The 13,669-nt window shown below is 40.8% G+C and overlaps 1 protein-coding gene across 5 annotated transcripts in view; it reads left to right on the forward strand.

Annotated features, from left to right (window-relative positions):
• The window catches only part of BICD1 (BICD cargo adaptor 1), a 177,031-nt gene that overhangs the window by 134,828 nt on the left and 28,534 nt on the right, over window positions 1-13,669 (forward strand). For all 5 annotated transcript variants that reach the window (XM_027894220.1, XM_027894216.1, XM_027894218.1 and 2 more), the window contains exons 5-6: window positions 1,163-2,257; window positions 8,690-8,841. In XM_027894220.1, the coding sequence (XP_027750021.1) occupies window positions 1,163-2,257; window positions 8,690-8,841 (1,247 nt within the window). The remainder of the gene's footprint in view (window positions 1-1,162; window positions 2,258-8,689; window positions 8,842-13,669) is intronic.

Raw genomic sequence — 13,669 nt, forward strand, 5'->3', positions numbered from 1 at the left:
TGAGAGGGAAGGAAAGGTTTGTTTTTTTTTTTTTTTTTTAAAAAGGTTCTTTTCAGAACTGAAAGCTTTTTATTCTCAGAATTAGTAATTCCACCACTAATAAAGGGAATGTGGAGCATGCTATTTTCACTGCATGTGTAAACATACTGTAGCTATAACAGAGAAAGGGCAGTAAGATTGATAGGCCCAGGGTCCTATGGAAAAGCCATGAAAGCAAGAAGGATCCTATCTCCATATGCCTTCCCCTGCTTCCCAGTTCACAACTCAGAATAGGACAAAAGCACAGGAAAAAAGTTGGAGCGTTGCACTTAAAACCTGAAATGCGAGTCTTTCAGGGGTGCTATCACAAGTAGGAAGTACCTGAGCAGATCAAAGTTGTAAGTTTGTCTTGTTCAGTTACTTTAAGGTGCTGTGCATTAAAACTTCTGGAGGTGTCCTCCATGACCTCTTGTCTTGTTTGACATCCACATTTCTATGTGGATATTCAGAAAAGAACTTACTAGGTCAGAACCAGTGGGTTGTTAGTTATACCACAAGTCCTGCTTTTCCTGGTTTGGCCTTAAACAGAGGGATTTCACTTACAGTTGAGTGGATGGGGATGGGGAGCCCTGGGAGTTGCCCAAGTTCAGTCTCTGATCTGTATTACTTTTCCACACTGCAGGTTATTTAATCTGTGGAAATGTACAGAGCTATTTGTTTACTGTATTTGCCATAATGAAAGTTTGCAACAGTTCAAAGATATAAATGAATATTGTGAAGAATTGGTAGAACTATTAATGGGTAATGTAAATTCAGACTCCACTGAGAAATGGGTATGTACCAGTAGAATGGTTTATAGTTGACAGTGATGCAGTTCCTCTGTTCAGGGTACATATGTCCCAATAAATCACTCACTGTTTAGTAATTCTTTAGTGGGCAACATGTAAAATTGTGACCTAGTGATATTGCAAATTGTAGCAGAGGCTGGGACTTCCCAAACCTCTGAGAGTTACACGGATCTGTGACTTAATTTTATGGTTTAGGTGTATATGGCTAAAATCTCTTGAAAGCACTCAAATTGTGTACACCTTGTGGGAATGCAAGAAATTAATGTGACTTCAGAGCTTGGTATTCAGCGTGGGTAGGACGAGATTATGGGTTTCTTACTTTGACTCTGTTGCAGGTGGAGCGAGAAAAGGCCATTCTCCTGGCCAACCTTCAGGAGTCCCAGACGCAGCTGGAGCACACCAAGGGAGCCCTGACGGAGCAACACGAGCGAGTTCACAGGCTCACGGAGCACGTCAATGCCATGAGGGGACTGCAGAGCAACAAGGAGCTGAAAGCTGAGCTTGACGGTGAGAAGGGCCGAGACCCCAGCGAGGAAGCACATGACTACGAAGTGGACATCAACGGCTTGGAGATCCTAGAATGTAAATACAAAGTAGCTGTTACTGAGGTGATAGACCTTAAAGCAGAAATCAAAGCCTTAAAGGAGAAATATAATAAGTACGTGGAAAACTACACTGAAGAGAAGGCCAAGTATGAGAGCAGAATCCAGACATATGACGAGCAGGTGACAAGCCTGGAGAAGTCGACCAAGGAAAGCCAGGAAAAAATGGTCCACATGGAAAAGGAGTTACAAAGGATGACAAGCATAGCAAACGAAAACCATAATACCCTCAACACTGCCCAGGACGAGTTGGTGACATTTAGCGAGGAGCTGGCTCAGCTCTACCATCACGTCTGCCTGTGCAACAATGAGACACCAAACAGGGTCATGTTGGACTATTACAGGCAAAGCAGAGTCACCCGCAGCGGGAGCCTGAAAGGACCGGATGACCCTCGAGGTCTCCTTTCCCCACGACTTGCCAGACGGGGGGTGGCATCACCCGTAGAAGCCAGGACCCCAACTGAGCAGGTGACTAAAGAGGCCCCAGAGCCCGGCAAGGAACAGAGCCCAACAAAAACACCTACCATTTCTCCTGTCATCACAGCCCCTCCTTCCTCCCCCGTCTCTGACACCAGTGACATCCGCAAGGAGCCCATGAACATCTACAACCTCAACGCCATAATAAGGGACCAAATCAAGCACTTGCAGAAAGCTGTGGATCGGTCGCTGCAGCTGTCACGCCAGCGGGCTGCGGCTCGGGAGCTGGCGCCCATGATCGATAAGGACAAGGAGGCCTTAATGGAAGAGATACTGAAACTGAAATCACTCCTGAGTACAAAGCGAGAGCAGATCGCGACCCTGAGAGCAGTGCTGAAAGCCAACAAGCAGGTAAGGTGTTCACAAAACAGCCAGAAGAGTCTGTTATTTACTCGAGTCACTTACAAGCTCTCCCAGGAGTATTTTGGAGGCAAGGTTTTACTCACAGGTTATTTAGCCTCTCACTCAATCAGGGCAAGGGCAGACCTTTGTTCCCTCCCTCCCTGCCTCCTCTTTAAGCACTTTAGCTCTGCTTTTCTCATTGGAATACAAGAGGCTGCAGCATCATTGTTCCAGGTCACCTGTGACTTTTCTCATCTAAAAAGTGCAGTGATCACCACATGGGGGCATGAATCCTGGTTAACAGCTTGGCATACTATTAGCTGATGACAGTGATGGGATGTTGAAATTCCCAATAGTCAACTATTCTGAAGTTACAATTTTGAGTTTAATTGATTGTTGCATCTGTAACTGCATTTCTAGGGTACTGGGGATTTTTAAATTGCAGCAATATTTCAACATCCATTGAGACTTTTATAGCATTTCCCCCCCTCTGATACAACACATGTTACATATTAACTCAAGTAATTAAATACCATCTCTAGCTAAGCAATAATAGCTTTGAGTAATTATATGTGGGTTTTCCATGTAATTAAAATGTAATTAAGATGGAATTGATGTATATGGGTTTAGATTATGTGATTCCAAATTAAAGATTTTTTCCATTAGCATAGAGCTATCATTTATTTTTTGCTACTACCAGAAAATCTAACTCAGTCTCACCCTTTTATTGCTGTCAGAAATAATGCATTATCCTAAGGTGTGCTCACTGAAATGGGAAAGATAGGTTTGCTGACAAAGGAGCTTCTATTAACTAAACTTTTATTTATTGGATAGCAGCAGAGATATTGGAAACTGTACAACTGGCTGCAGAAACTTGCAATACTGTTCACACAAAGCTAATAACAACTTCCTCAAACTTTCAAGTTAAAAGACATAATAATATAAAGGGAAGGAGAAATTTGAAGTTAGAGTGGGGAGAGTGATTTATTATGTGCCAGCCTCAAGTGGTGGGTGTATTCCAGGACCCAGAGTACATCTCATGATCAAAAAACCATGAGTTAAGATTTGTCCTCTTCAACTTTTCCCTTTCAAAAGAACAAGTTTCTAAGCAGCAATATGCTGGGGATACTTCTTCCTTGTGGGTTTCAGTTTAGATGAGCCCACAGAGGGCATCTGCTTCAGTTTTTCACGTTTTCTCTGTGACCACAAGAGCTATTGTTTGTTTTTTTTTTTTTTTAAATAAAAACCTTCCCTGAGTCCTGTTGAAGCTGACATTAATATGAAACTGTCTTTTCATCTCTTACACAGCATGGTAAGACACTGCTGGTGCCAAATGTAGCAGGGCAGAGCTGCAGGAAGTCCTTTCAAAGAGAGAACCTGGCTCATCCTCAGCCTCCAGAGCAGCCACATGTCACCTCATTTTCCTCTGTGGCAATATTGTTACAAAACACCTGTATTTGTTGGCACTCCAGATAGAAACACTTTAGGTGAAGCTTTTTTAGTTGAAGTAATACAGGAAAGGAGGATGAGCACAGCCAGATGTACTGTAAAAATGGCAAGACCTGGCCTTCCTCGAGCATCTCAGCTTTCAGGTCTGGGCAGGGGAGTGAAGACCAGCAGCAGACCCTGGATCTGATATTTTGGACTGTACTTAAGTAGTGAAAAAACACCCCTAATTAGGGAAGCACAGGCACTATCTAGTTACCATCGTAATATTGTCAAATAAGCATTTTCGTCTTAGGCTGGGCTTTAAAAAGACTGCACAAAACTCTGTAACATAAAAAAAGAGCAAGATTTGCTCTAAGAAGCTGCAAACCTAAGACTGGGAAAATGGATTATTAAATCAATTACTCTTGAAAGCAATGCACAAAGGTCTTGCTAGCTTGCTTGTTTACCTTGTCCTGATTTATGTGTCCATTTGTTTGTAGCCATAATTACCATGTCAGCACCAGGCTGGTGGAGCAAACATTAACAAGTAGCATAAATGAGGAAGTAATATCAAATTAATGATGCTATAACTTTTAGGACCAGTTCAGTAATGGGTTTGATTTCGATTTCTAATAGCAATCAGAAAGCAAAGCTGGCTATGACGGGAATTTAATATCCTGAAGTTCTGATGGAGAACTGATTGGTTGTTTTTCATAGGTAAATAATTTTATGAGAAGGAGTTGAGTCAGCAAGATTTTCAGAACTGCATTAACAGTAACTATGGTGTCTTCAGCTCCCATAACTGAGATGCCCATAAAAGTCCTTCAGAAAAAATAACTTGATAACCCCAGACATACAGAACCTTATCTACAAACAAATGCCCTGATATTACACGGAAAGAATACAGTAAAATTTCTGGGAAAGTGAGGCTCAGTGAAAAGACCTGCTACCATTTACTATTTCAGCACTAAAATAACAGGCTACTTTTCTGCTTTCTTGTGTGAAAAATAGAAACTTACCACTGTAGGATTAATTATTCTTTCAGCAACAATTTTTTTAGTTGGTTTGCTTCTCACACTGCTAAAGTAAAGTAAATGGGATACCGAGTCATCTTAGAAAATGAGATTTGTTCATGGACTTCAGGATGAAGGTGGCAACCTTTAGGCAGCAGAGTTTGGGCAAACATCTCTTCTGTAAGGATAGAATAGTGGGATAAAAAGGAGGCTGTTAGTTTTGGCAGTGCTTGGGGCCCTTGGGCTCGTGTGTGTGCTCACCTCAGCCTATGCAGCTCCATGGCTGGGTTTTGGGGACAGGGAGGGGGAGGGGGGTGCTCTGCCTGCCCCAGCAATCTTTTTTCCTTTTTAATGTTTCACACCCTGCTGGAGTCCAGGTGTTGGAGCCTTCTGCTCCCTCCCAGCCTTGCTGTCAGTTCTAGGTGACCTCTCCTGCTCTGCAAACACTACATGCTCTGTGAGCCATTAATCCTGTATCTGCAGGTGGCTCACTGAGAGGCTGAGCAGTCATTTGCTAAGTTCCTCAGCATGACCATTCTGACAAGAGTGTCATTTGCACCTCTGCTCTCTTACTGCATTATTGACTTCAGTGAAGAGTATTTGCGCATTTTTTTCTGTGTTTTCATCTTTTTTCTTGTGCCCTCCATTTCCTTGTTTGTTGATCAGAGGCTGCATTTTTATGTGGAACAAAGTTCTCTAATTTTTCTGATAGAATTTTGTCCTTAATTACAGCTTGAAACCAAATGCTTCAGAAAGAGCTGTTAAAAACAAAGCCAGGTCCTGGGCATCTGCTTCCTTCTGGCACCCACTAGTTGAAGATGCAGGCTCTTGTTTGCCCCATCCATCCTTTCTGAGCGCTCTCTGAATGCACCATTCTAGATTATCTAAATCTAGATTACCCCACAGAACTGGTTTCAGGCACAATCATACATATATGGCTCAATGGATATCATTTTGGAGATTGGCGGAGGTGGAGAACAAATAGAAATAATTTCGACAATAGCTGGTGCTGGAAGAAGAGTGACATGAAACTGTGGCTTCAGTTCATTTTGTCCCTGTTGGTCTTGGCACAGTCTAACAGTCCAGCTGAGGTGACCAGACACATAGGTGTCTCCAAAAGACGGAGGGCTGAGTTCCTCTTCTACCCTCAGCTCCACTCCCTGCTACACATTTTGGCTTCAGGGTGATTCAGGCAGGTTTTCTGCCTCTTCAGGCTCCCTAAACTGGCTCACAGTAAGCACAGAAAAAAAAACCAGCAGGTGTGCAAAGGGTAGGGATGGGGAAAAGCTGGGTAATTACTCTTCTGGTGGCAGCTAGCCAATATAGATTGACTTAGCTGCAGTGTAAAATGGCAGCTTCTGAGCTGAGCAGTCTGATAGAAATTGGCTTCAGTCAGCATCCAGATCCCAAACCCATGAGCTGTGGGTAACCTGAGCATCTGCACCATCCGGTGCCCACTGGCTCTTAAAAGGACTTGCTCAACTTCTCATCTGGCCCTGGCTGCAGGTTTCCAGCAGCAGATTCCTCAGCTTGTGTCCCCCTTCTTTCTCTTGCTGTAAACCCAAATATTCTGTTAGTTTTATTTGCTTTTCTAGCAGAGCACTTGTGCCCATTTGCTCTTCCCTTCGGAAGCTTTCAGAAGGGAGACCCTTGACAGCCTGCACAGGGCTGTGCTCAACATCTTGCCTGGTGCACGGAGAGCCATGAGACACTTTCCATAAGATTTTAAATTTACGCTTTGTTTTCTATATGCTGTTTTATGGGAAAATTTAATAGGAAGGGAGAAAGGTTTGAAGATTTGACACAGTCCTTCCTCTGTTACTCTTATTCACCAAGTAAATTATATTTCTATGTTATTTTTCATCCTGTAGAGTTTTGTGTCTATTTAACTTACCCTGACATCCAGGGTAATGTAGGGATCACGATCTGTCTGATCATTGTGCGCAGTTTCAGTGATGTGTAAATTACTGGGTTTACATGCAATATGTAATCCCGCTGCTGAAATAATGCAACAAAATAAAATATAAATAAGACTAGCATTAGATGGTACTTATCTTTAACTCATTTTCATTCCTACACAGCAGCAAAACAATCTTTACATGAATCCTGTGTTTGAAGATGAGGTATGATAGGTTAAGGGATATGGGGCTGTATTTCTCTTACAAAGCAAAGACGTCTGAATTCCTGCTTTAGGGGCAAAGCAGAACTCAATTTGAGTAATAGAGTCCACCTGTGCTCTCATAAATCACTTCTGCCTCATTAGTGACCTGAAAATTCAAACAAATCTGATTTAATTATAACTGTTAAATAGGAATTTTTCCTCTGATGCACTGTTTCCTGGATTTCCATTCAAAAAAAGTGGATTTATTAAACATAGTTAATCCTTCCTCTCTATGTTAATTTATGAGCGTACATTTTTGGTTGTGGCTGAAAACAGAAAGAAAGCTGACGATTTCTGCTTTATCCTGCCAAGGCATAGGATGGTGTCTGCATTGTACCAAATATCAGCAAGGTTAAAAAAAGCTGAATGATTTGAATATATCCCTAAGTGGTTGATATTTTTAGCATTTTGATGATTTCAAATTTAGATTGGAAAAACACATCTATTTAAAATGGCAGGTGGTTACCACTAGTGACTTTTAAAAATCTTTTCTCTTAATGTAAATTAAGAGAAAGCATAGAATATATTACTGTTTAGTATAGAATTAAAAAAATATTTTAATGCTATTTCTTCAGAAACGAATGAATAAAGTTGTATTTCGGTAGGAGATTCTAATATGTCCTTTTGTTAAGAGATGTTGTTAGTGGGAAATGTATTGAGTTTCAGAAAACTGAGTTTAAAATTGGTTTCCAACTGTTTGGCCATTACCACATTTTGTCCTGTTCCCTTGCTGATTGCTTTAAACTAATGTTCTCTTACACTTCTCTCCCCTGGTCATGATTCAAGAATCTACAAAATCACCAGGGGAAATTGATTGCCCATATGAAATGCTGCAACTTATTATGCACTAAACAAAGTCAAAAAAACAACCATAACCCTCTCGGAGAAAACGTAAAAGGAAATAAATTTTCCTTCATCACATTCAAAGGCGATAATTTTAAATGTCTCAAAGCAGCAGTAGGTATAAAGCCTCTATAAAACTATGTATTTTGAATAACTTCAAAGCAATACTAAACTCATAGTTCAAGTCTTGCAAGGTTAAGACAAATGTAATTATTAAAAGCAGTAAGGTAGTAAATTAAGGAAATGTAATAGATGAAACTGAAAGAAAAAAGAAAGGAGCAGCAAAAATTTAGGAATAGGACAAATACAAACCTTTTGCTTTCCTGTTAAATGAAAATTGTAATTTACAGGGTTTGTTTGGTTTGGTTTTTTGTTTGGGGTTTTTTGTTTTTGGTTTGGTTTGGTTTTTGGGTTTTTTTAATGTAGTAGTTAAAACTGCCAAAATAATGCTACTTTGCACAGCAGTAAGCATTGCCAGTTCTCAGACATAAAAGCAAGCTGTCAGGTCCTGGCTGTCCCCAGGCCCAAGGAAATGCTCACCTGGCAGGAGGCGTGAGGCCAAACACTTTGGGTCCTAACTTGGCTGCAGAGGCTGAGCCTCACGTGCTCTGCATCCTGTTTGCACCCTGGCCAGGGCACACACCTGCTTGTTTGTTGCAGCTCAAACAATATGGTAGCAGTTCCTAAAGCTGCAGTAACATATTCACTTGCCTGAGTCCTCAACCTGCAGCTGCACAGTTTTGCAGAGACGCTTAAGTGCTGAGTTGTTGTCTGTGCACTGAAACTGGCTTTGCCCTTTCAACTACTTTCTCCCTTTCCTGGTTTCATGGAGTACAACTTAAAAGAAGACATTAAAGTGTGCAGTACAATGAAGATCAGGTCTAACTTCTTTTACTGTGTGAATGAAGAAGGACATTAAAACCAAAATCAGACATGGCATCTTAGCTATGATCAGGTATCTGGCTCATAAGCATATACCCTTCTTTGTGTTTTTAGACAGCTGAAGTGGCCCTTGCCAATTTGAAGAATAAATATGAAAATGAAAAAGCAATGGTGACTGAGACCATGACCAAACTACGGAATGAATTAAAGGCTTTGAAAGAAGATGCAGCAACCTTCTCATCCTTGAGAGCAATGTTTGCAACCAGGTAAGGGAAATGGTGTCACCGTCTGGCTCAGCACTGCAAAAACAAATACGTGTGTACTAAGTGACAACAGACTTAGCTGTGTATGTTGGGTGCTTAGGGGGAGAGAGAAATTATTTTCTGCAAGGTCAGAGGTTTGCTGGATGAAGGTGAATGAGTCCTAGAATGCACACTGTGCAAAACTTGCAAGCTTTCAAGTGCTACTGAGCTGTGTGTCTTGGAAAATAAAGCTGGAGAATAGCAATGTCAATATAACCTTGAGTAAAGTGTTATAAATGCCAATATATGCTTGCAGTATATTTGCATTTATAGAGCTTTTTAAAGTGGAAATCAAATAGTAGATTTATGTGGCTGATTTTCCCATTCAGAAGTACCCAGTGATTCTGTCATGTAAAGCTATCGTGTGGTTAATGATGATCTTCAGAATCCCGTGTTTTCATTACAATGAGATTTATTACTTACCACTAGTAAAATCTATTTCATCAACCAGCCTGTGCTGTAATCCAGTGCTAATAATTGTAAGGCCACTGTAATTTCCCACTCCAGCATGAATTCTTATTTTCTCCCACTGTGATGTTGAATTTATTATCTTCTCCTTCACAAAATAAGTTTCACTCATCTTCTGTAACATAGTTCGTCCTGGCAGGACAGTAATTAATCATCTTTGATCTTTCCTTCTCCCACATCTTCTTCAGAGGAGCTTTTGGTTTTACACTGAATCACAGAATCGGGTAGGTTGGAAAAGACCTCTGAGATCATCAAGTCTGACCTATGACCGGACACCACCATATCAAGGAGACCACGGCACTGAGTGCCACGTCCAGTCTTTCCTTAAACACTGCCAGGGATGGTGGCTCCACCACCTCCCTGGGCAGTCCATTCCAATGTCTAATCACCCTTTCTGTGAAGAAATTCTTCCTAATGTACAACCTAAAACTCCCCTGGCTCAGCTTAACACTATGTTAGGTAAAAATAAAATTTTTAAAAGATCAATTTTTTTTAATAAAAGATCAATAAATTCTTAATTCACAACTATACAAGCAAGTGATTATCCTGAAGAAGCTATTCTGTTAGTTTAAGACTTTTTTCCCCCCTTATAGTCAAATACAATGCAGGTTTCTTTTTTGTGCTTTAGTCCACAAATGATAAGACATGGTGCCTTCATGTCAACATCCCTCCAGTGCTCCCTGTGGTACATAGGTGCTGTCTCACCACTTCCAACCTTCTAAAGTCCTTTGTTGCCTAGTCACAGTGGCAGCAGCAGCTGGGAGAGGTGGGAAGGAACGAGAAGGGACATTTATGTGTCGTGACGTTGGTGCTGTGTACAAATTCATCATAGGTTCATCGTCGGAAGAGTTCGTGTAGTGACATAATGGAAATGAAGACCCAACTCAGCAGGTGGTGTGAACCAAGGTAGCCTGATTGATTTCATTGGTATCTAAAGATTTTCTTCAAGAAAGGAAAGCTCTGTGTGTGTATTAGAAATGCATGTGTTGATCTTTACTTGCAAGCTCATTGCTCTAGGAGATACATGAATGTACTAACTCTGTAAGAGTCCCTGGAAGGCGGCTAACTCCGGAGGAGAGGAGTGGCATCGTGAGCATAAAGCAAACAAGTGTCTTGAATGGAGCATAAATCATCAACCTACGAGGTAAAAGTAGTTTGCAAAGATTTAGAAGTTAATTAAAGGGAATGTTAGATTGCTGGTGTACTGAACACTCCTTATCTTATTTGGGCATCCTGAGTGCAGACTTATGTAGGTTTAAGGCATATCCTAAAGCTGGGGGGGGGAGACAGCAGCATCTCTTCCATGAATATTAGGCTTCAATGATGCCACTGATCCGGTACCTTTTCTAGATATCTCATGTGTAGGATGCAATGAAGCTTCTATTTCTCTTCTATGAACTATAAAGGGAGTCTAGTGACCTGCTGAGTTAGAGATTTTCACTTTGTAAATGTCCAGTGTTATCAGAGATAAACCCCAATCAAAGCTGTTAGTAAACCCCGTGCAGTAGTGATTGAACACTCAGTGTATGGCCTATGGAACGTATCCCTGCCCTTGAGGTTGTAAGTTTTGCCCACTATTTTCTGAGCAGAGTTATAAAAAATTATTCACTACAAGGTCTTGCACATCAGTGTGCTCCTATAGATTTTTCTCTTGTAAAATATTCATTTTCCTTCCTTAGCGTGGAGTTTAATGGCCTTTTTAATTAAATCAATCCTCCTAAATGTTCAAATCATTGACTTATTCCAAATAGTCCATTTTGAAGAGCATTTGTTTAAATGACAGGAAGCTGATATATTCTACCAGTCTGCTGAAGGAGAGAAATCTGTTTGAAAATACACTAAGATTCTTGTGCAGTAAAATTAGAGGCAATAGCAAGCTCTAGCATAAAAAAAGCAATTGTTTTGTCTTTAGTTGAATAAAACAGTGGTTTCTGTGGTTGCAGTGCATCACATGGTACTTACTCCAGAATTTGCACCATAGGGAAATCATCCCTCTGATAGCAGAGTTGTATTAAAAATCTGGAAATGATCGCATATACTGTTTGATAGAACAATATCCTTTCACTTTCATATACTATCCTTTTCTGTTCATTCTGGTGCTGAACTGCATGGTTTCTTCCTTAAATGCACTGGATAAAGGTCACAACATGTTATAAGGAGAGCACAGGACATCTGTTTCTGGTCTGAACAGCAAAGATGGCACTTATCTCCAAAGCTCCCTTATGCAGAAAGCAGGAGCCCTCCTTTTTCTGTGTTTTCCCCTGACACTTGTTCATCCTTCCAGTCCTTAATTTCTTTCTTCAGTTCATCTTCCTCTCAAAAGTCCTTCTGTTGTGCTTGTACTTCTGCTTTTCTGTTTTTCCTTCTGGGTCTGCTTTTTAACCTGGTTCAAAAAACTGATTCTGATCTCTACAGCTTCTTCCTTCCCTCTTCACTACCTTTGTGATCCCTTTCTGGGATTTATTTACTTCAGACCTGTCAAGAATATGTCCTCAATACAGTTCAAGCTCTCCTTTCCCTTAATACCTCTCAGGAAAAAAAAAAACAAAAAAAACCAAAAAAAACCCAAAACACAACACCACAAAAAAACCCCACAACAAAACAAAACAAAACAAAACCCATAAAAAATTTCTTCTGTGGGATACAAGGGTTTGGCAAAGCAGAGTTGAAAGTTTTTATTTCATGCCAGAGCCATGTGTTGCCCATCAGATTTGCAGCTCCTGCCTTTAGCCTGCTTGTTTTGTCCTGGGCTGCTTCTGGTATTCCCAGACCAGAGAAAATGGTGAGAGCCTTCCCTGCCCCTCCTGTCATTTCCACTCACTCCATCCCTGAGTTGCTGACCCAGGGTGGGACCTGTGGAAATGTGAGGCAGTGAGCAGCACTCATCCAGGGGAAAAATGAAAAATAAATAATAAACTCTTTAAAATGTTCATTTTCCAGTGTAGATGTTGCCCTGTGAGAGGAAAGGAAGTCCCATGCTGAAGGAGAGAAGGAACTACTTTTAAAACAGGAACCTAAAGAGGTTCAGGAAGCTAATTTTACTGAGTCCCTACACATGCTTGCTTTCCTAGTCTAAAAAGAGATACTTAAAAAGAGAGAACAGGAAATATTACTTCTGATATTGCCATAATCCTGACACTGCAGACATGGATTTTATTCTTCATCCATCAAGACGTTTTCTTATGATTAATATTTAAAGAAAAAAGTGTGCTGAAGAGATGGACTAGGAAGATTGGACAGGTCCTGGAGATGAGGAAACTTCTATTGAGCACAAGAGAATTATGATTATATGGCTAGAGCAGGGAACTGTCACTGTTACCGGGTTTTAGCTCAAGCTCTGCTGTGATTTATGTTACCTAAATTACGCATAAGCCTGACTCGGTATTTGGTTTACGTTCCTAGACGAGAGAGGGAGATGGAACTAGAAATCCCTTAAAATCCTATATAAGCTTCTTGGATCAGTTCATAGAAAATAAGTGGGCTTATGTGTCTGTCTGCTTCCTTTCTGAGACAAGAGAAATGAGAAATAGGTGAAACCTTGGCTTTTGCTCTGTCACTAAGTAGACCAGCAGACAGCAAAATAACAGTGCTGGTTATTTAATAATCACTTGTAGGCTACACCAGTCCTGGGGCGAGGGAAGAACTGGGAAAAAGCTCCGACTTGGGAGGACATAACTTTTGTTATTTACCACTATTTGAGTCCTTCTGAAAGACTGTTCAAAGCCCTGGAGCATCCTGGAGATGTGCTTGGAACACAGTGGTCACTATCATGCCAGATGTCATGTCTTTGAGGAGCTCTTAACCTTTTTCTTCCTCAGTATCCTGTGAGACTTCACGAATGTTTATCAAACAGGGCCGAAAGGCAATATGGATGTGTGTAATGCTTTTTTATTTTTTAATTGGAAACACTTCTCTTTTTATCCCACACTTGCACATAGCTAGGAATATTTCAGTGAAGGGAAATGCTGTGGCTGCAGGCAGTAGTTACCTCCCACTATATGGAATAACCTTCAATGCTGCAAAATTCAGGGAGACCTGAGACTGTTAATTCAGCAGTTTCTGAAGTTAATTATGGTCTGTACTTGACTGATTTAGGTTTAACCTTTCTGAACACTGTTTCTCAAAAAAGAAAAAAAAAGCTTGAGCAACAAAACCTAGAGACAATGGACCGTGTGTTTGAGAAAAATAATAGGAAACTTCAAGCTGTGGTGGAGGCCAGATGACTGGAACCACCCAAACACTGCAGTGAACTGCCAGAAATGGGGGATTCCTGTTATGGGAAGATTTCTAGGAAGGACATATAATTAATTAGATGGGTTGGAAA

This window comes from Empidonax traillii, unplaced genomic scaffold (genome assembly GCF_003031625.1).
Source record: "Empidonax traillii isolate 1590-97213 ecotype Southwest subspecies unplaced genomic scaffold, ASM303162v1 scaffold421:size509273, whole genome shotgun sequence".
Classification (NCBI taxonomy): domain Eukaryota; kingdom Metazoa; phylum Chordata; class Aves; order Passeriformes; family Tyrannidae; genus Empidonax; species Empidonax traillii.